We start from the raw sequence: 16964 nt of genomic DNA, 5'->3' as shown, positions 1-16964 counted from the left end.
AAATATCATCCCACATCCAAATATCAATACCAGCCCTTTGCTTGCCTTCCACTCTATGCAATAGAACACTTTCCAGCCAGTGGTGCCCCTTTCCCATTTACAGAGTGAGGACATTGCCACAGACTCCATAAGAGAAGAGAAGTCACAGTCAAAGATGAAACAGGACCTATCTTGCAGCACCCAGATGGGATGGCAGCATAAGGTAGTGGAAGATGTAGGGCACACAGCCCATGTAGCCAAGTCCCTGGGTCTTCTCTGGCATATTGTTGCTCTGTGATCAGTGTCTAGATTTCTTGTGCTAAATAAAGTTTCTAGGAATGTTTTAACACACTAATCACTATAATAGAGTCCTTCAGACCATGGTGTGGGCTGTCGACAGAAGTCTGAGTGCAGGACACCCAGCCTGCCCCCAGAACAAGCAGTTCCCCAGGAAGGACCGTTTGTACCTAGTGACGGTTCTTCAAAGGTTTTACAAAATGTTTCAGACGGTTAAGCTCTAATGAGGACAAACTGCACAACTGCCCATGCAGGCCTGGTAATTGCACTGAGATTACCTTGAGGAGTTGAACTCCTTCCAAGTGCCTCTGATGTTTGGATAAGTGCAGCTGTGTTGTGTGCTGAAGGGAAAATGTTTGGCAAAAGCAGAGAGTGAGGAGTGAAGTTAATGATTATCCCCTTGCATCCTGGGACCCATGCTCCTGCTCTGCCCCAGCCAGAGGGGTGGAGGCTCACAAGGCAGCATGGTCCCACTCTTTCCTTTGGCTGTGATTGTGGGTCTGCTTAGTCTGACAGGCCCTGCCAGGAGCCCAAAGACCGAGCCCCTGAGTGGCTCCAGTGAACAGCCTCTCTTCCGTGGAGCTGATCGCTATGACTTCGCCATTGTTGTCCCTGCAGGTGGCACAGAGTGCTTCTGGCAGTTTGCACATCAGAGCGGATACTTCTACTTCAGCTATGAGGTGAGTGCTGGGGAGGACTCTTGCAAATGGCAGGTTTTCAGCTCAGTGGAATTTCCTGGTAAAATAAAGAACTTCCCGCAGCCAGACAGCTGCATATCCAATGGAGGAATTGCCAGAGTGGATCCAGCTGTCATGGTCTCTGGCAATAGCCAGTACCAGCTGCTTCAGGGGGAAGGTAGAATGAATCCTGTAGTCAACGATTAGGCAATAACCTGCTCTTAGAGAGAGGCTGTCAGTCAGTAGCTGGTTTATGTCCTAAAGCAGGAGGGCTTATAGCTCCCCAAAACAGTTACTTTACAAAATCCTCGTTAGTGTAACTCTGGATGCTCTCAGTGTTCGCTTAAATCTCCAACCTTTTTTGAATCCTAAACTTTGTCTCAATGAGCTCTTCCAGCAGTGAGTTCCACAGGTTAAACGTCCATTGTGTAAAACATTGCAGGTAGTTTCTGTAGTGTAACATTTACATTGTGCACACACAAGATCCCCAACTGAAAAAAAGACAAACTCCTGAATCTTTCCAGCTATCAGGATGGCCAGCTGTCTGGGGTGCTGGGTTCTTTGGAGCACTCAATTTCCCCTGGAGTTTGGCAGCTGCTGGTTCTAATCCCACTCCAAACGACTAGCTAAAGATATATATATATTTTTTATCAGACTAAATGATCTAAATGGTCCCTTCTGGCTTCAGAATTTTTAAAAATGGTATCTTCTGTATCAACTTGCTGCCTTTCACTTTCAATGTCTGCTTGCTCTTGTATGCTGAGCGGGTGTGAATAGGAGTGCCCGACCTACCTTCTCCACGCCTCTATTTTGTCCCTTCTAATGTCTTCTTTGAACTGATCAGTCCCATTCTTGTCCTCAAAACGTCCATCCCTGCCTCTGAACCCCTCGATTTTTGCTCTCGCCCTTGAAGGAAGGCGATGAGGACGGTGTTCTGTCCTGGTAGCACACAGGAGCTGCCCTCTAGTCCAGTGCCCAATCTCTGACAGTGGCCGGAGCCAGATACTTCAGAGGAAGATGGAAGCAGCCTTGTATTAGGCAGGTGTGGGATGATCGTCTCATCACCTCCCCACAGACATATTAGCTGTCTTCCTAATTCCTTAAAGAGATGGGTTTAAATCCTGAGGCACGAGGTTTATTGTCTCTTCAAAATTAGTTAGCATTAACTATTGTAACTCTGGATATTCTTGTTACCCATATAATTGTCCAATCCCTTTTTGAATCTTGCTAAGTTCTTGGCAACAGCAACATCCTCTGGCAATGAGTTCCGCAGTCTAATCTCGCAGGTGGAAGCGTTTGCTTCGTGTTAGTTTTGCATTTTGCTCTCTTTCATTTCATTGAATGTCCCCTATGTTATGAGAGGGGGAACAGAAGCTCTGATGTCTCTCTCTTTTTAGCTGATGGTTTATTAGTGATTCGTATAATGGCATCATATTTTTCTCAGCCATACTTGAAACATCCCCTTTTAACCCTCCTGACTTCCATTTTCACTCTGAATGCCATGGATTACTCTCCTTTCTATTGACTTCACTGGAGTTGGATTTCTTTCCCCTGAACAAGAGGGGGCTCAAATAACCTCTTCAACCTCATTAGCCAGACTCTTACCCCGCCCCCCAGCTCCCCTTCCTGTTTGTTTTGTTCAGGGGAGTTGCCTGCCTTTTCGTGACCTCACTCGAGGCTGAGTCTCAGGACTCGGTTTTTAGGGCCTTTTTGACTAAATTTCTTTTCAACTCCCCCTTCCTAAAGGTTAAGGCCCCACCATGCTGCTCCTGGGGCCCTCCCCTCTGTTGAGGAAGCTTGAACTTGATTGTATTGTGGTGACTATTAGAGGCTCAACTAGTGATTACTTCAGGCAACTCCTGGCTTTGGCTTTGACCTCAGTGGAGAAGAACGTCTCCTGGTTCTGGAGGATGTGCTGTTCCGAAGGTTGCTAGGGAACTTTGCCAAGTCGGTAGCAGAGGGGTGAGTGCTAGTAGCCAGCATCCAGTGTTAGTTGGATCTTCACTTGGCAGGAGGTTCCACAGTGCATGAACTCAGCTGAGCACTCACAACAGGAGACCTTCCTGTCCCCTGGGCTGCGAGTGGCAGGAGTATCCGAGGTCTCTTGCTGCGTGGTTGTGTATCGTCAGTGCTAGGTACTGGGCTCCCGCCTGGGATGGAGCCCTCCAATCCTCTTATCTTAAACCCTGCGACTTCCCAGCTTCTGTTTACACTGGGCCGATTGAAGTAGATCTGGAAGTTTGTGCCTGGCACTCTTGGCACTATTCGTGTTTATCAGCTGCTCCCTTTATCTGTGGTGCGTGTGGAGCAAAGCAGCTGGGCTGTAGGTAGAGGGGTTGGAGCTGTTCAAGGATTCGGTGGACTGAGCTGGCGTTCAAGCCCAAGGTGCTCCCCCGCCCTTCTCTCAGCCTGTTCCAAAGCAGGGGAGGTGTGCGGCTGGGAGCACTGATTGCTGCACGCGTAAAGGGCAAGGAGGGCTGGGTTGAACCATAACACAGCTCCCGCTGGGGGCTGACTGTACATGGAGGGAAGGGAATCCACTGCCCAGTCATGGAACATGTTGGGGGGCCAACCCTGTGCTAGCTAGATCTCTACTAGCCGTGGCACGGCTCAGTACACAAACGAAGTGGTTGGGGAGAGAAAGGGGATTGCAGGAGAGGAGAATTACCCTGTACAGCGCAAAACGGCAAAATCCTTGGTGTCCTTGCTCTGACATGGGCAGAGGAGGAAGCAGACTCAGCAGGTTCTGCTTGCCCCAGCCTTCCTTTCTGAGCCTGCGTCCCCTGGAGCTAGCCCTGAGTGACCAGCTGCCAGGTGGAGGCTCTTTGCTACCACTCTGCAGGGTGAAAGATTTCTCCCCATTTCACTGACAGGAACTGAACCATCCAGCCACACACACTGTGGAGAGCCAGGACTTTCCCAGTCCCGTGCTTGTTCCTCCAGGTGGTGCCTCTGCATAGCCTGTCTGGTCTGCTTAGGACGCTGTGGCTCCCGTAAACTCACGGGCACCCACTCGAGGTGAGTTTAGCTGTGTAGTAGTTGCCACTGAGAACGGTAATGGGCTTTGCTGCCTTTATAAGCAACACGGCCCCATCTGTTCCCATGGGAATTTCTGAGGACAGCATGGGTCAGGCTTGTTCTTTGCTAGAACTCAGAGCTGCACCCAAAGTTCCCTCTTCTGCTCATTGTCTCTTGGCTTCAGGTACAACGGACTTCAGGAATTGGACATGACAGACACGTCTTGGCCACTGCAAACGATCCCAGCGGCCTCCAGATGGGCACGTCCCAGGATGTACGAGGACAGATGAACTTCCCCACCAAAGAGACAGGTTCTTGCCACCCCTGCTACCTCCCTGGCCCGCATGAGAGCTGGACTACTCCAATCCTCCTGCAGATCGTTAATGATCTAAGCCATAGTCCTGTAAAAGTCTTGCTAGACACAGCATGTGTGATACTGAGCTCAGAACTTGACTATACAGGCAACCAAGCTTTTCTGCAGCTGCTAAGCTCAGAGAGACCATGTCTCTGCTGCAGAGAAGGGGTAAATGGGAGCTAACAGAGCGGAGGATTTGGGGTAATGTCTGACTGTCACAGCACCTGTTGCTCTCCTCTGATGCTTCGAACCACTTCCCTCTACAGGTTTTTACCAGCTGTGCTTGAGCAATCGGCTCAACCACTTCGGTGTCGTGCAGGTTTATCTCAACTTTGGTGTGTTCTATGAAGGCTTTGACCTACAAAACTCGCCAGACATGGAAAGGAAGAAAATGAATGACACACTGGAGGCAATTGAGGTAATGTTTTATTTGCACCGTCAGCTGCCTTGGAATAAATTTTTACTTATTTTTTTTAATTTTATTTATTTAATTTATAAATTTATTTAATCAATTGCAGGGCTGAAGCAAGCTCAAACGGGCATCTTGGTTTTGAAAATGAGGCACATGGAAGTAAATGGGGAGCTAAGGATAACTGCTGCTCCCAGGAAACACACATGGGGCAGCAACTGGAGTAGTGTTAAATCAGTCAGACACTTGGCTCTGGAGAGAGCCAGGAATGGGGGGGTGTCACATTCTGGGGTGCAATCCAGATCAATGAGTAGCTGTGTCACTGCCTGCCCTGTAGCCCTGGGGGCCTCACAATGCTTTGCTGCTGTAGCTTCCAACCTGGGCCGACCAAACAGCATGCAGGTCACACCTTGACTGTGTGTAGCCAACGGGCCCAGCAGCCTGTCGGCAACACTCCAGTCACCCTCTGGCTTGGTTACTACCTGCAGGGTGACCCCAACACACTCCCAGTCTTGAATTTTCCCCAAAACGTGTTCTGCTGTCCAGCCCGCTGCTGAGCAGTTCAGGTATTAGAAATCCATTGCCCCTCTAAGGGGTCAATACGCAAGTTTGCTGCCTTAACTTGAGTTACCCAAACAGTTCAGTCCAAACACAGCATTGGATTAGTTCTGATTGTAGTTAAAGAAACTCATTTTATTTTTTAAAGACATTTTAGGTGAGTGCAAGGCATTAAAGTCGGAAATGGTTACAAGAAAACTAAAGATAAAGCACTGTCTAGTAGCTAAAACTGAAGCTAGACTTGGTTGAAGATAAAATCCTTAGCAAAATTGCTGACCAAATTCTCAGGTCAGGATCTCTGATAAAGTCAAAGGGTTGGCTCCTTTGTCATCTTAGGTGAGAGAGAGAGCGCGCTTTGGGGTGGTTTTGCCCCTTGCTTTTATAGTCCAGCCACCTTCTGAAGTGGGTTCTTCTGAGGATTAACCCTCAAAGCAACGTTTATTCAAACTCTAAAGGCAGCAACATGGAGACTGGTGGTGAAAGTGGCTCCATGCGCGTTCTTCTCCGCTGTATATGCTGAAATGCAGCTTGTCTCCTGCCATTTCCCCCTTTTGTTGTCTCAAGGACCCTGTTTACTCCTTAGATCTAAATTGAGGTGTGCACATTCCTGTATTAAACAGGTCTGTCCTAAACAACTTTTGCCTAGCCAGGGCTGTGCTATCACCACCGTACAGGGGAATTCATAACTCTACATATGTTGTGTACATCTCACCAGGATATTGACAAGCAAGTTATTAGTTTCCAAGTGATACCTCACAGGGCCTATGTTCAACCCATAGTATGTGTAGCGTGTGAATACAGTGCTGCTTTTGGTCACGGGGTTGTGTGAAAAACAGGAAGGGTGGCTGAGGGAGAGGTCTGTCAGTGGGGCATATGAAATCGGATGGGGCTGACTGCTGGGGATCTGGATGGAATGTATCAATCCTGAACCACCCTGCTCTTGTCATTCAATCCCAAATGATGAAAGATCTGTTCCTGCAGGCTCTGTGGGAGGTCTGTGGGGCTTCCATTCTTCCCCTTACTGGTTCTCATAGGAACTTAGCAACTGCCAGACCAGATCAGCCCTAAGGTCCATCTACCCCTGTATCCTGCCTGACAGTGGCCAGCACCAGATGCTTCACAGGAATATTCAAGAAACCTGGCAGAAGGCAGATGTGGGATAATGTCCCCACAAAGGTTTCATCCCAACCCCCACTACTAGAGGTTGTCTTGAGTCCTGAAGCACATAGTTAAAGCTCTTCCAAAACAGTTAGCATGATAGGGTCAAGTTCTTGGCCTCGGTGATACCTGGTGCCATTGAGTTCCACAATCTAATCAAGGGTTGGGAGAAGGATTTCATTACCTGTCCTTGTGCTCATTGCAGGAGAGCACCCGCAAGCTGCAGGCCCACGTCTTCCACATGTGGCGCTTTTATAACTTTGCCCGGATGAGGAAAGCGGCTGACTATTTCATCCTTCAGTCCAACTATAACTACGTGAACTGGTGGTCACTGGCTCAGAGCCTCGTCATTGTCCTCTCGGGTGTCCTGCAGCTGTATTTCCTAAAGCGGCTCTTCAATGTGCAGCCCACTACTGCCACCAACAAACCGAGGTGCTAAGGCCTCTGGCTTACACCACTGCTGGACCCAAGCAGCAGGAAGGACCACAGGACAGGCCCGTAACACTGCAGAGCACACTGAACTCCATCTCATCCTTTCTCCCCTCCGCCTCCATGGAAGAATGGGAGATCCTACCTGTGGAAGGAGCTGGACTGGGGAATTTTTTCAGGTACAGAATTCCCCTCAATGCCCTAGCGTCCAGCTGGCTCTTTATCTTATCTTTATTCTCTACTCGGCCTGTAGCACAAGACCCATTTTGGGGGGAGGGAGAGGGGATGGTTCACTGTTGGTTTAGGCCTAACCTGCCCAATGGTCTAATAGTGAAATGGCTTGAAAAGCTGTTCACATATTATAAATAAAAGAAACAGTTCACACTGCGCAAGCACTGTCCTGTCTGAAGCCACCATCCTCTAGGAACCAGGGCTGCTCCCTGGCACGGAAGCCACTGCTACAGCACCCACCTACACGGCTTCTGATTAGCCCCGGGGGTGTGGTCATGGTGTCCTCCAGTTGCACAACCCTGTCAGCTCCCCCTCTCGCTGTACTTGGGTCTCTGTTGGGGAACAAGGCAGAAACAATCCTGGGGGAGGGGAGGAATCACTTTGTTCCTGTTGACTGAAACAGCCGTGTTCACCTCCGTCTCCTGCTACACAGAACTTCCAGCTTGCCCTAGCACCCATGGAGGGAGTAGGTGGCTGCATTAAGGTGATCTACCCCCCTCCGCAGCTACTACTGAGAAAACTGCCTTTAGTCTGTGAGCGTAAGAGCTGTTCCTGGGCAGAGCTTAGGACTAAGTAGCTGAGTTCTTTCACTAGGCCACACCAACATGGTTTTTATTAGATAGAAAACACGTTTTATGTAATCCCTGTCTCCTTCAGGCTGGGACAGGCACTCCTCAGAGCTCACAATAGTTATGACTAAGTCACAGGTAGACTGGTCTGTAATCCTCCACAGCAGCCTGCAAAGCCCCATCCCAGGCGAGCTCCCTGCTGCTGCTTTGAGTTCTGATTTCACAACACGCTTCATTGCCATGTGCAGCTGAGTCCTCAGAGCCTTGTGCTGCTGGCTGCCCTTTAAGTAAGTGTCTCCTCATGCCGCACGTACTCCCCAACGTCAGCCTGATGAAACACTACGATCGCCATGGGGTCCACTTTCCGGCAGTCCTGGGTAGACTTTGCTGCTACTCCAAAACCCTGGGGAATTAAGAATAGTGAAACTCAGGCACCCACTTGTATCAACACTGCTCTGCTCAAAGCAAGTTCATCACTGTTTTCTGAAGAACAATCCACTCCCCTACCAGCACTGTCACTTACCAGAGGAACATCGGCCATGGAATACACCACCACACCCTGGTACTGAGCTGTGTTCTCGGTGATGCGGCCTAGGCCAGATTTCAGCACGTGGTTCCCATAAAGGAAGGACTGCTCTGCTCCAGGTTTCACCCACACTTTATACTGCAAGAGAAAAGCACCCAGCCTCAGGAGGCACAGCAGTTGCTCACCCAAATCTTCACAAGTTAAACTTATTGCTGAACCTACGAGGTTATTCCTCATGCAACTGGGCACAAGGATAGAGACACAGGTGATACCACCTTATGAAGCAAGGCTCCAGTAGGGTATCTGGGGCATGGGAGACAACAGGGAAGACCTGTAACAGGCTGTTGTTTCCTTTTGCTCTTCATGCAGTTATGTAAGGGGACCAGAGGCTGAGGCCAGTGGGGGTTAGTGCCAGGGAAGCCCACAGAAAGCAGATTACTTCCTGCATGTAGGGTGAGCCAGAAGGCAGACACTTGAGACTGGAGACAGCTCCAGTGCCACAAGGGGAGTGAGTAGGGAGGGAAATATTAGCAGTAAATAGTTAGTAGCACCTAAAGACCTCAAACAGGATCAGGCCCCACTGTCCTGGGCACTGTATAAATCTATTAAAGAGACACTCCATGCATACAATCTAGAGTGACACAGGGTAGGGGATATGCGCAACGTAAGAGCAAATGAGTATGAGGAAGAATTGGTTCATCTTGTTTAGTTATAGGGTCTGCAGACATATTACACCCTTTTCCCACCCAGGTTCCCTCTAATTTTTTCCATGTGTGGAATAAATATGTGCACCTGTAGAAACAAGAAACCTAGATATAGTATTTTTTAAAAGTTAAAGAGGGATAATTACTCCAGCCAGGACAGGTTAGGCATTTTAGAACTCACACTTAAATTTAATTCTTTCAGTAGTAAGAAAAAAATGAAATGCATAGACCAGTCAAAACACTAAACACACTTTGAAAGAATAAAATTACAGAGAATATATGTACATTGCAAGAAGTAACAACAATAATATAAGTATATGTTGGGAGGTGTGTGTGACAACACAGGGACAGCGTTTGTGTGTCACACAGACTGTGTGTGTGCTGGCTGGTGGGAAAGTTTTTGAGAGATGCTCCATGCTGTCTCTTTAAGGCACCCAGGGAAAGCTCTCCTGCTCTGTCCTGAGCCCTGTTGTCTCCCCTCCCCTGCGGAGAATGGGGCACATGGGTGGGGAGAGAGACAGACTGTGTGAGCTGGCTGCTGGGGAAGTCTCAGAAACAGTGCACTCTCTTTAAAGAAAGGCACTCAGTCACTCACCCTTCCCTGCAGAAGCTCTGAGTTCTGAGCCAGGCTATGTCCCCTCAGCCCTGCGGAGATGGGGTACAGGGGCTGGGGGAGGGGGGATCAGCACCCTCCCCCACCCCTGCTCTGCACAGCCAGCAGGAGGGTCCTGTGAGCAGCTGCAGAATGGAGCAACATGGGGGGAGGGGCACCTGAGCACATGCTACCTCTGTGCTAATCAGCTGGGCAGCACTTCAATGCCTCCTGGGCTGCTCAAGGAGCAGCTTACAGGGAGCACAGCACCCCAGTGCTGCTAAACATGACCAAGGATCAGGTTGCTGCCTGAAAGCGTCTCCTTAGCCAGCCTCTCACCTTGGCATAGGGAGCCAGGTAATCCAGGGCAGTGACGTGGAGCCGGAACTTCTGGGTCTTGGTGAACTTCCCAAAGCAGGTGCCCAGTGCCACCAGCTTGTCCCCAGGGATGCTGGTCGCCACCTTCAAGATTCTCTCACTAGGAAAGAGCAAACGCAGCCAACGTGTGATTAGTTCCCAGAGAACCTCAACACCTAAAGGAGAAGGTTTAGCCAGCGCCAGGCCCCCCACTGTCAGCCAGAGGCACGGAGGGGGCGGGGCAACCTGGCTGGGGACCTGCAGTCACAAGCAGCATCAGCCCCGCCCTCTCCAGGAACGGACCAGGAGACCGAGCGCCCTGGGCCCAATCCCTGCCCCGACGCAGCAGGGCCCAGTCTGCAGAACCGGTCACTTCAATGGCAGCTGCGGAGCCTGCGCCTGTGGCCTGGGGCCTCCAGCCCGGCTGCGCCGCCCACCTGACGTAGTAAACCCGGTCCTTGTGCAGGCGGAAACAGTAGGAGCCGTCGGGCCGGTCCACCAGCAGCTGGATGTTCTCGCCGATGCTGTGGGGAGAGAGACCGTGAGCGGTGGGTCCCGGGACGGGCCACTAGCCCCAACCCCGGACCCTCTCCCCGGCTATCCCGGGCCAAGTCCCTCTCCGCCCAGCCCCTCCCCCCCGGCTACCCCGGGCCAAGTCCCCCTCCGCCCAGCCTCTCCCCCCCTGGCTACCCCGGGCCAAGCCCCCCTCCGCCCAGCCCCTCCCCCCCGGCTACTCCGGGCCAGGCCCACCTCCGCCCAGCCCCTCCCCCCCGGCTACCCCGGGCCAACCCCGCCTCCGCCCAGCCCCCTCCCCGGGCCCTCTCCCCGGCTATCCCGGGCCAGGCCCACCTCCGCCCAGCCCCCCCGGGCCAGGCCAAGTCCCCCCCGGCTACCCCGGCCCCGCCTCACTATTTCGCGAGCTTCTCGAACAGGGCCCGGGTCTCCTCCTCCGTCAGGGGCCGCATCGCCGCACCCGGCAGCTCCGGGCTTAGTCAGGGCACTGCTCCACGTGGGGGAGGGGACAGCCCGGAACCGGAAACAGCCCTGGGCTAGTAGAGTCTGGAACATAGAGCGTCCCGGGGTGGGTGGGGCCAGCGTACCCCGCTCAGTGCCATAGAGTCGGAGGGACGCGCGTTCCGGGTTTGAGTTCGCGGAGCTGTAGGGGGCGCTAGACCAAGTGTCTCCAGAGCAGTAGAGTTGCCGAGAGGCGGGGTAGAGTGCCCCCCACACCATAGAGTCCGGCGCCCCGTGGATAGCACGTACCTGCGTGTCGTGGCGCTCTCCCCAAGATGGCGGCGGCCGGCGCGGCCCTGGAGGAGGCCAGCCTGCTGGCCTGGCTGTTCCGCGGGGCGCCGGGGTCGGCGCCAGGGCCGGAGCTGGCCGGGTACCTGGCGGAGCTGGCGGGGCTGGGGCTGGAGGCGCTGGGCCGCGAGCCGGGCCGCCTGGCCGAGGAGCGGGCGCTGGCCGCCGCCCAGACGCGGCACTTGGCCTTCGCCCACTACAAGATCTTCATCCGCTCGGCCGAGTGCACCAGCGAGACGGGCCGCGGCTTCGGGGGCATCGAGCGCGGCCTGGCCCGGCTCCTGGGGCGGCTGCCCGGCTTCCAGGAGACCTGCAGGTGGGCCCGGGGGGGGCCCTGGCCCGGGGTGTTGGGGGGGCGGGGCCGGGGGGGCCGGGGCTGGGGGGGGCGGGGCTGAGTTCTCCTTTCCTCCGGCAGGAGCTTCTTGCGGGACGCCGAGGAAATCGCCTCCAGCCGCCGCATGAACAGCCTGACCCTGAACCGGCACACGGAGATCTTGGAGATTCTGGAGATCCCGCAGCTGATGGACACCTGCGTCCGCAACGGCTACTACGAGGAGGCCCTGGAGCTCGCTGCCTACGTGCGCCGGCTGGAGAGGAAACACTCCTCCATCCCCGTCGTCCAGGTTCGTCCCAATAGTGCTGCCCATGCTGGGGGGCTGCAGCCCCTGGGTCTGGGATGAGCTCCTCAGGTGGTGGCTGGCATGGGTTGACTCGCCTCCACGCAGTGGGTGGGGTCTTGCTCTGAGAGGAGTGTGGTTTGGGGGGGTGACGTTTGGAGTTCAGGTTTGGGGCATGAAGCTTGAGGCTGTGGTGGACTGTCTCATAGCTCAGGTCTCTCTCTCCCTGCCTCTAGGGCATTGTGGACGAAGTGCATCAGTCTTCACAGCTGATGCTGAATCACTTGATCCAGCAACTGCGCACTAATATCCAGCTGCCTGCTTGCCTGCGTGTCATTGGCTACTTGCGGCGCATGGATGTCTTCACGGAGGCCGAACTGCGCATCAAGTTTCTGCAGGCCCGGGACGCCTGGCTCCACTCCATCCAAGCCTCCATCCCTGATGACGACCCCTACTTCCACATCACCAAGACCATCGAGGCCTGCCGCGTCCATCTCTTTGACATCATCACACAGTATCGCGCCATCTTCTCGGACGAGGAGCCGTTGCTGCCTCCTGGCGAGCATGTGGTCAATGAGAGTGCCATCTTCCATGGCTGGGTGCTGCAGAAGGTTTCACAATTCCTGCAGGTTCTGGACAATGACCTCCAGCGGGGGGTGGGCAGCCGCTTGGACTCACTGTTGGGTCAGTGCATGTACTTTGGCCTGTCCTTCAGCAGGGTGGGAGCTGATTTCCGGGGCCAGCTGGCCCCAGTGTTCCAGCAAGTTGCATTTGGCACTTTCAGGAAGGCGATTCAGGAAGCAGTGGACAAATTCCAAGATGAGATGAACTCCTACACGCTGATCTCTGCTCCTGCTGTCCTGGGCAGCACCATCCCTGTGACAGTGCCAGCCACCCAGCCAGGAACCCTGCAGCCTCCCATGGTGCTGCTGGACTTCCCACCTCTTGCCTGCTTCCTGAACAACATTCTGGTTGCCTTCAATGACCTGCGTCTCTGCTGCCCTGTGGCTCTTGCCCAGGATGTAACGACTTCCCTGGAGGCTGCCCTTGGCAGGGTGAGGCAGGCACCTGACAGGGCGTGGCTGTTTCTCTCTATTTCAGCTTCTTGTACCGGGTTGTCAGAATGCTGAGGATAGATCTTGCCATTCCCTTCTGCACCCACTTCCTGTTGGCTGAATGAGCCCCTTTCCCCTCCCCTGCATTTCCCCTACAATTGGGCAACTGAATCAGACTCGGGATCCAGCATCAGAAGATGAATTGTGTAGGGCAAGGTGGTGGGTCAGTGGCTGCTCTCCAGAGCCAGTCCCATCACTTTGAGCAGCTTGGGGAATGTTTGGTGCAGCTGCGCAGGGTGGAGGTTGCGGGATGAGGAACTGAAGGTGCTTACGCGCTCACTCTCTCTCTCCTTCCTGCAGGTGACTAAAACAATCCTGGCTTTTCACCGGGCAGAGGAGGCGGCTTTCAGCAGCCGGGAGCAGGAGCTTTTTGCTCAGTTCTGTACAGTGTTCCTGGAAGACCTGCTCCCCTACCTTAACCGTTGCCTCCACGTCCTCTTTCCCCCAGCCCAGATAGCACAGACCCTGGGTAAGAATTCCTCCTTCCCTCAGCAGAGAAGTATGAGGGAAGTGCCTGCTCTCATGCAGAGCCAGGGCATATCTGCTGAGCAGGGTGGGTCCCAGAGACCCTTGTCTTTGACCCCTTCACTGCCCTGCTCTGGTTCCCATGGGACATCCGTTGGCTGGAGTGCTCAGAGCTCCCCCAGTGAAGTCTACAAGGATCCCTGCCTGAGCTGTGTGATGTCGTCACTGTCCCCATGTCCCTTTCCAGGTGGGCTCTGGGTGAGTTAACTCTCTGCTCTCTTGGCCAGGTGTTCCTCCCACTCAGCTGCACAAGTACGGCAGCCTTGGCTGTGTGGACGTGAATGTGATCAAGGAGCCACTCGCCTTCATCCTGCCAAAGAGAGAGGCCATGTTCACTCCAGACGAGAAGGAACTGGCCCAGGAGAGCCCAGCACCTGCACCAGAAATTCCAGGGCCAGAGCAGGGAGTAGAACCCAGTGCGCAGCTGCCTCCGGTGGCTGGAGAGGAGAGCAGTGTGAACACAATGGCTGTTCTGCAGCCTGATGTCCCAGTAGCCACAACCTAACAGGGGGAGGGGATTGCCCCAGCTTGCCCGCCATGCTGCGCTGCGTGCATATACTGAGTGATTCTGGCCTCTGCAGAAGCCTGGGCGAGTCTTGCACGTAGCAGCGCTGGTATTGAACAATGGCACTGAGTGTGGGGGTGTGGATGGAGATGAGCAGGAGCATTGGCTGCGTCTGCTGATGGGAACTGTACAGAGCATTACAAGCTGCATCATCTGTAACTACTTCCTTGGCTTCACTGTACCCATCAAGTGTGGGCAAGGGCCCCTGCAGGTCTCCTGGTCCTGGGGGAAGGAGGCTGGGCCCAGGCCCGGGCTCTCGACAACCTGTAGTATAAAGAGAGTGAATACTTTCGCACTTGGAAAGCAGGTTCAATGACGCACATACCTCTGAAAAAGGCTGATCATTGTATAAATAAAGCTCATTAATGTATTCTGTGCTGTACCTGCTTCCCCCAGCCCTGGCTGCAAGCAGCTGCTATGGGCATACTGTGCAGGGATGGTCTGTCATATCCCTCCCCAGCCTGACAAGGACTCAGCTGTTGAAGATATTCACAGATGCTGAGCTGCTGCTATTATCCCCTCTGAGCTTTGGGCTCAAACCTCTGGTAGCTCAAGAGGCAACCGCCAGAGAGAAAAATCAGTGTATTTTTCATAAAGAACTCTGCAGTGTGCACTGCGAGGGAGGAGGTGCTGTGGTGTACAGGCCCATCTCAGGGCATGGCTGAGTGGGGGAGGAGCTGGCCCTGGCCCTGGCCAGGCGCTCAGGTGCCTTTGTTTTTTCTTTTCATGTGCTCTATGTGTAAATGAAGAAGTGGGTTTCTGGAACCTTCAGCTTGGGGCTTAGTCCAGCACTTCACACAGGGTGAGGATCCCTACAACACCTAACATTCAAAACCAAGCTGGGATGGCTTATGCCCCCCTCCCCTGCCCCTTTCTATGTGGGGGTGGGTTCAAGCAGAGGGTGGTGGAGGGCTGCTAGCTGGGGGCTTAGAGCAGGGCCAGGGGCTTGTAGGCAATTGGAGGGCGAGAAGCATGAATGTGTGTCCTTGGGCATGCCTCTTCCCCGCCTCCTGTGGTTTCCCTGTGTGCCGAGGGGTCCATGATGCCCTCCTTTGGAAAGTGTAGTGCCATGGGCAACGTGAGATGGAGAATGACCAGAGGCTGCTGGGTGGCCTATGTAGCAGATCTATCCCCAACCTGCCGTTGTGTCAAGGCATGTGACACCCCACTCCCCACACTGGGGGGCAGGGCTGGCAGATAGACCTAGTGACGGGGACAGGCCCATCACCGCAGGGACCTGGATGGATCATGCTGCCCCCAGAGACCAGGGTATGGGGCTGCTCTTGCTCTCCACAGCGGGGTGCCCTGCAGCGCCCCTTGCCTGCCGCAGGGCCCCAAGCTGGGGAACCCTCCCCCCGGAGTGCTTGCAACCCCCCTGCAAACCCCTCTAATCCCCTTCCCCCCTTGGCTTGGAGCCGGTGACCCCGCCCTGTGCCGCAGGAGACTACAACTCCCGGCATGCTCCGCTACTTCCGGTGGGGACCGGCGGCCCTGTTACACGTGAGCGCGGCGCATGCGCAGGCCGGGCCCGTGGAGCGCGCGCGTCCCCGGTCCCGGTCCCGGCATGGCGGCGTGCGGCGCTCGGCCGCCCTTCGCGCACGCGCTGAGCCGCTGGCGCCCGGCCCGGGCGCAGCTCCGAGGCCTCCAGGCCGGGCCGCCCAAGCCGCGCAACTGCTGGGGGTTCCTGGGGCGCCCGCTGGTGGCGCCCCCGCAGCCGCCCTACGAGCGCGTGTGCCAGGCCGGGCACCCGGTGCTGCGCGGCGCCGCCGCCGCCGTGGAGCCCGCGCTGCTGCGCGGCGCCGAGGTGCAGCGCCTGATCCGCGCGCTGGTGCGGGTGATGCGGCGGCTGCCGAGCCAGGGGCTGAGCGCGCCGCAGCTCGGGGTGTCCCTGCAGGTCTTCGTGGCGGAGCTGCCGGAGCGGCTGCTCCTGGAGACCAGCCCGGGCCTGCGGGAGGCCAGGCAGATGGCCCCGTTCCCGCTCCGAGTGTTCGTGAACCCGGCCATGCGGGTGCTGGACTCCCGCCTGGTCTCCTTCCCCGAGGGCTGCGAGAGCATCGCGGGCTTCGCCGCCTCGGTGCCCCGCTACCGGGCGGTGCAGGTCTCAGGTAGGGCTGGGGCAGCCCCGGGGCCTCCCTCCCTGCAGAGCGCAAAGCCCGGAGCCTCCGCCCATGGACCGCATCCTAATAGAGCGAGCCTGTCTCTAGGCCCCCCCCCCCCCCCCCCTCCCCCGCCCCCCCCCCCCGCCCGCTACCGCCCCCAGCCCCCCCGGCTTCCCCCCATCACCTGCCTCGGCCCCCCGCCCAGTCACCACCGCACACCCTCCCTGTGGCAACTACGCCTGTTTCTGGGCAGCCTGGAGGTTCAGCCCCATGGGGCCAGCCCACCGTCCATAGACAGGCTGCAGCGTGCTGGCCTCGTTCGGTGCCGGGATCTGCATTCTGGCACGTCCAGTGCATCCCCCTTGGTCTGGCAGGAGCCCCGTGTCTCTGAACCACAGCGCCGGGGACAGATTGAGGTCTTCAATTGTGATAAGTGGCAGGCATTCATGCTGGCATGGGGGAGACCCCGCTTCTGCAGTGCTGGCGCAGAGTGTGGGAAATGGCCCTGCCTGCTTCATCCCACACTGCCCCTAGGCAGGGCCCAAACCCCTCCCCGTCTGCATGTGAGCAGCTCCTAGACAGGGTGAGGTAGCTGCTGCATGAGCCCTGCCCTGAGGGGGCTATACATGCTGTGCCTAGCCCGAGGGGGGATTGGTGACAGCTGTATTGGAAGCGTGGGGGCCTGATGCTCAACTTCTCACCTGGGCCATGTTTGCTTCTGCAGGCCTGAATGAGGCAGGAGATCCCGTTTCTTGGGAGGCAAGCGGGTGGGCGGCCCGCATCGTCCAGCATGAGATGGACCACCTGCAGGGCATCCTGTACATCGACAAAATGGAGAGCCAGACCTTTGTGAACACGCGCTGGACGGAGGTGAACGAGTGA

At 55.4% G+C, this 16964-nt stretch overlaps 4 protein-coding genes across 4 annotated transcripts; 3 read left to right on the top strand and 1 right to left on the bottom strand.

Annotated features, from left to right (window-relative positions):
• The first annotated feature begins 541 nt into the window (after window positions 1-541).
• On the top strand, window positions 542-6920 carry LOC113409372 (transmembrane emp24 domain-containing protein 6-like). The gene is made up of 4 exons (XM_026663197.1): window positions 542-956; window positions 4156-4282; window positions 4593-4744; window positions 6657-6920. Exons 1-4 carry the CDS (start codon window positions 693-695, stop codon window positions 6888-6890), a joined length of 777 nt encoding a protein of 258 aa, XP_026518982.1. The 5' UTR covers window positions 542-692; the 3' UTR covers window positions 6891-6920.
• A 33-nt stretch (window positions 6921-6953) lies between these two features.
• Window positions 6954-10889, bottom strand: LOC113409371 (60S ribosome subunit biogenesis protein NIP7 homolog). Its single transcript, XM_026663196.1, has 5 exons — window positions 10769-10889; window positions 10297-10383; window positions 9842-9980; window positions 8204-8344; window positions 6954-8083 (listed from the first exon to the last, which is right to left on the bottom strand). The coding sequence occupies exons 1-5, from the start codon at window positions 10822-10824 to the stop codon at window positions 7964-7966; spliced, it is 543 nt and encodes a 180-aa protein (XP_026518981.1). The 5' UTR covers window positions 10825-10889; the 3' UTR covers window positions 6954-7963.
• Window positions 10890-11082: 193 nt separating this feature from the next.
• Window positions 11083-14353, top strand: LOC112118530 (conserved oligomeric Golgi complex subunit 8). The gene is made up of 5 exons (XM_026663187.2): window positions 11083-11477; window positions 11577-11784; window positions 12015-12833; window positions 13194-13362; window positions 13646-14353. Exons 1-5 carry the CDS (start codon window positions 11149-11151, stop codon window positions 13921-13923), a joined length of 1803 nt encoding a protein of 600 aa, XP_026518972.1. The 5' UTR covers window positions 11083-11148; the 3' UTR covers window positions 13924-14353.
• A 1189-nt stretch (window positions 14354-15542) lies between these two features.
• Window positions 15543-16964, top strand: LOC113409368 (peptide deformylase, mitochondrial-like). The gene is made up of 2 exons (XM_026663189.2): window positions 15543-16088; window positions 16807-16964. The coding sequence occupies exons 1-2, from the start codon at window positions 15548-15550 to the stop codon at window positions 16962-16964; spliced, it is 699 nt and encodes a 232-aa protein (XP_026518974.1). The 5' UTR covers window positions 15543-15547.

The sequence above is a fragment of the Terrapene carolina genome, unplaced genomic scaffold (genome assembly GCF_002925995.2).
Source record: "Terrapene carolina triunguis isolate 2854851 unplaced genomic scaffold, T_m_triunguis-2.0 Scaffold32862, whole genome shotgun sequence".
NCBI classification, from domain to species: Eukaryota; Metazoa; Chordata; order Testudines; family Emydidae; genus Terrapene; species Terrapene triunguis.
This window is presented reverse-complemented; position numbering and strand designations above follow the sequence as displayed.

What these genes read in the sequence shown, in the direction of transcription:
- LOC113409371 (XM_026663196.1), bottom strand. Translation starts at nt 10,824, where the DNA reads ATGCGGCCCCTGACGGAGGAGGAGACCCGGGCCCTGTTCGAGAAGCTC. An exon ending in TTCGAGAAGCTCGCGAAATA is followed by an intron (nt 10,384 to 10,768) that starts GTGAGGCGGGGC and finishes CTCTCCCCACAG; the next exon opens with CATCGGCGAGAACATCCAGC. An exon ending in GACCGGGTTTACTACGTCAG is followed by an intron (nt 9,981 to 10,296) that starts GTGGGCGGCGCA and finishes GCTCTTTCCTAG; the next exon opens with TGAGAGAATCTTGAAGGTGG.
- LOC113409372 (XM_026663197.1), top strand. Translation starts at nt 693, where the DNA reads ATGCTCCTGCTCTGCCCCAGCCAGAGGGGTGGAGGCTCACAAGGCAGC. An exon ending in ACTTCTACTTCAGCTATGAG is followed by an intron (nt 957 to 4,155) that starts GTGAGTGCTGGG and finishes TCTTGGCTTCAG; the next exon opens with GTACAACGGACTTCAGGAAT. An exon ending in CTTCCCCACCAAAGAGACAG is followed by an intron (nt 4,283 to 4,592) that starts GTTCTTGCCACC and finishes TTCCCTCTACAG; the next exon opens with GTTTTTACCAGCTGTGCTTG.
- LOC113409368 (XM_026663189.2), top strand. Translation starts at nt 15,548, where the DNA reads ATGGCGGCGTGCGGCGCTCGGCCGCCCTTCGCGCACGCGCTGAGCCGC. An exon ending in CCGGGCGGTGCAGGTCTCAG is followed by an intron (nt 16,089 to 16,806) that starts GTAGGGCTGGGG and finishes TTGCTTCTGCAG; the next exon opens with GCCTGAATGAGGCAGGAGAT.
- LOC112118530 (XM_026663187.2), top strand. Translation starts at nt 11,149, where the DNA reads ATGGCGGCGGCCGGCGCGGCCCTGGAGGAGGCCAGCCTGCTGGCCTGG. An exon ending in GGCTTCCAGGAGACCTGCAG is followed by an intron (nt 11,478 to 11,576) that starts GTGGGCCCGGGG and finishes TTCCTCCGGCAG; the next exon opens with GAGCTTCTTGCGGGACGCCG. An exon ending in CCTCCATCCCCGTCGTCCAG is followed by an intron (nt 11,785 to 12,014) that starts GTTCGTCCCAAT and finishes CCCTGCCTCTAG; the next exon opens with GGCATTGTGGACGAAGTGCA.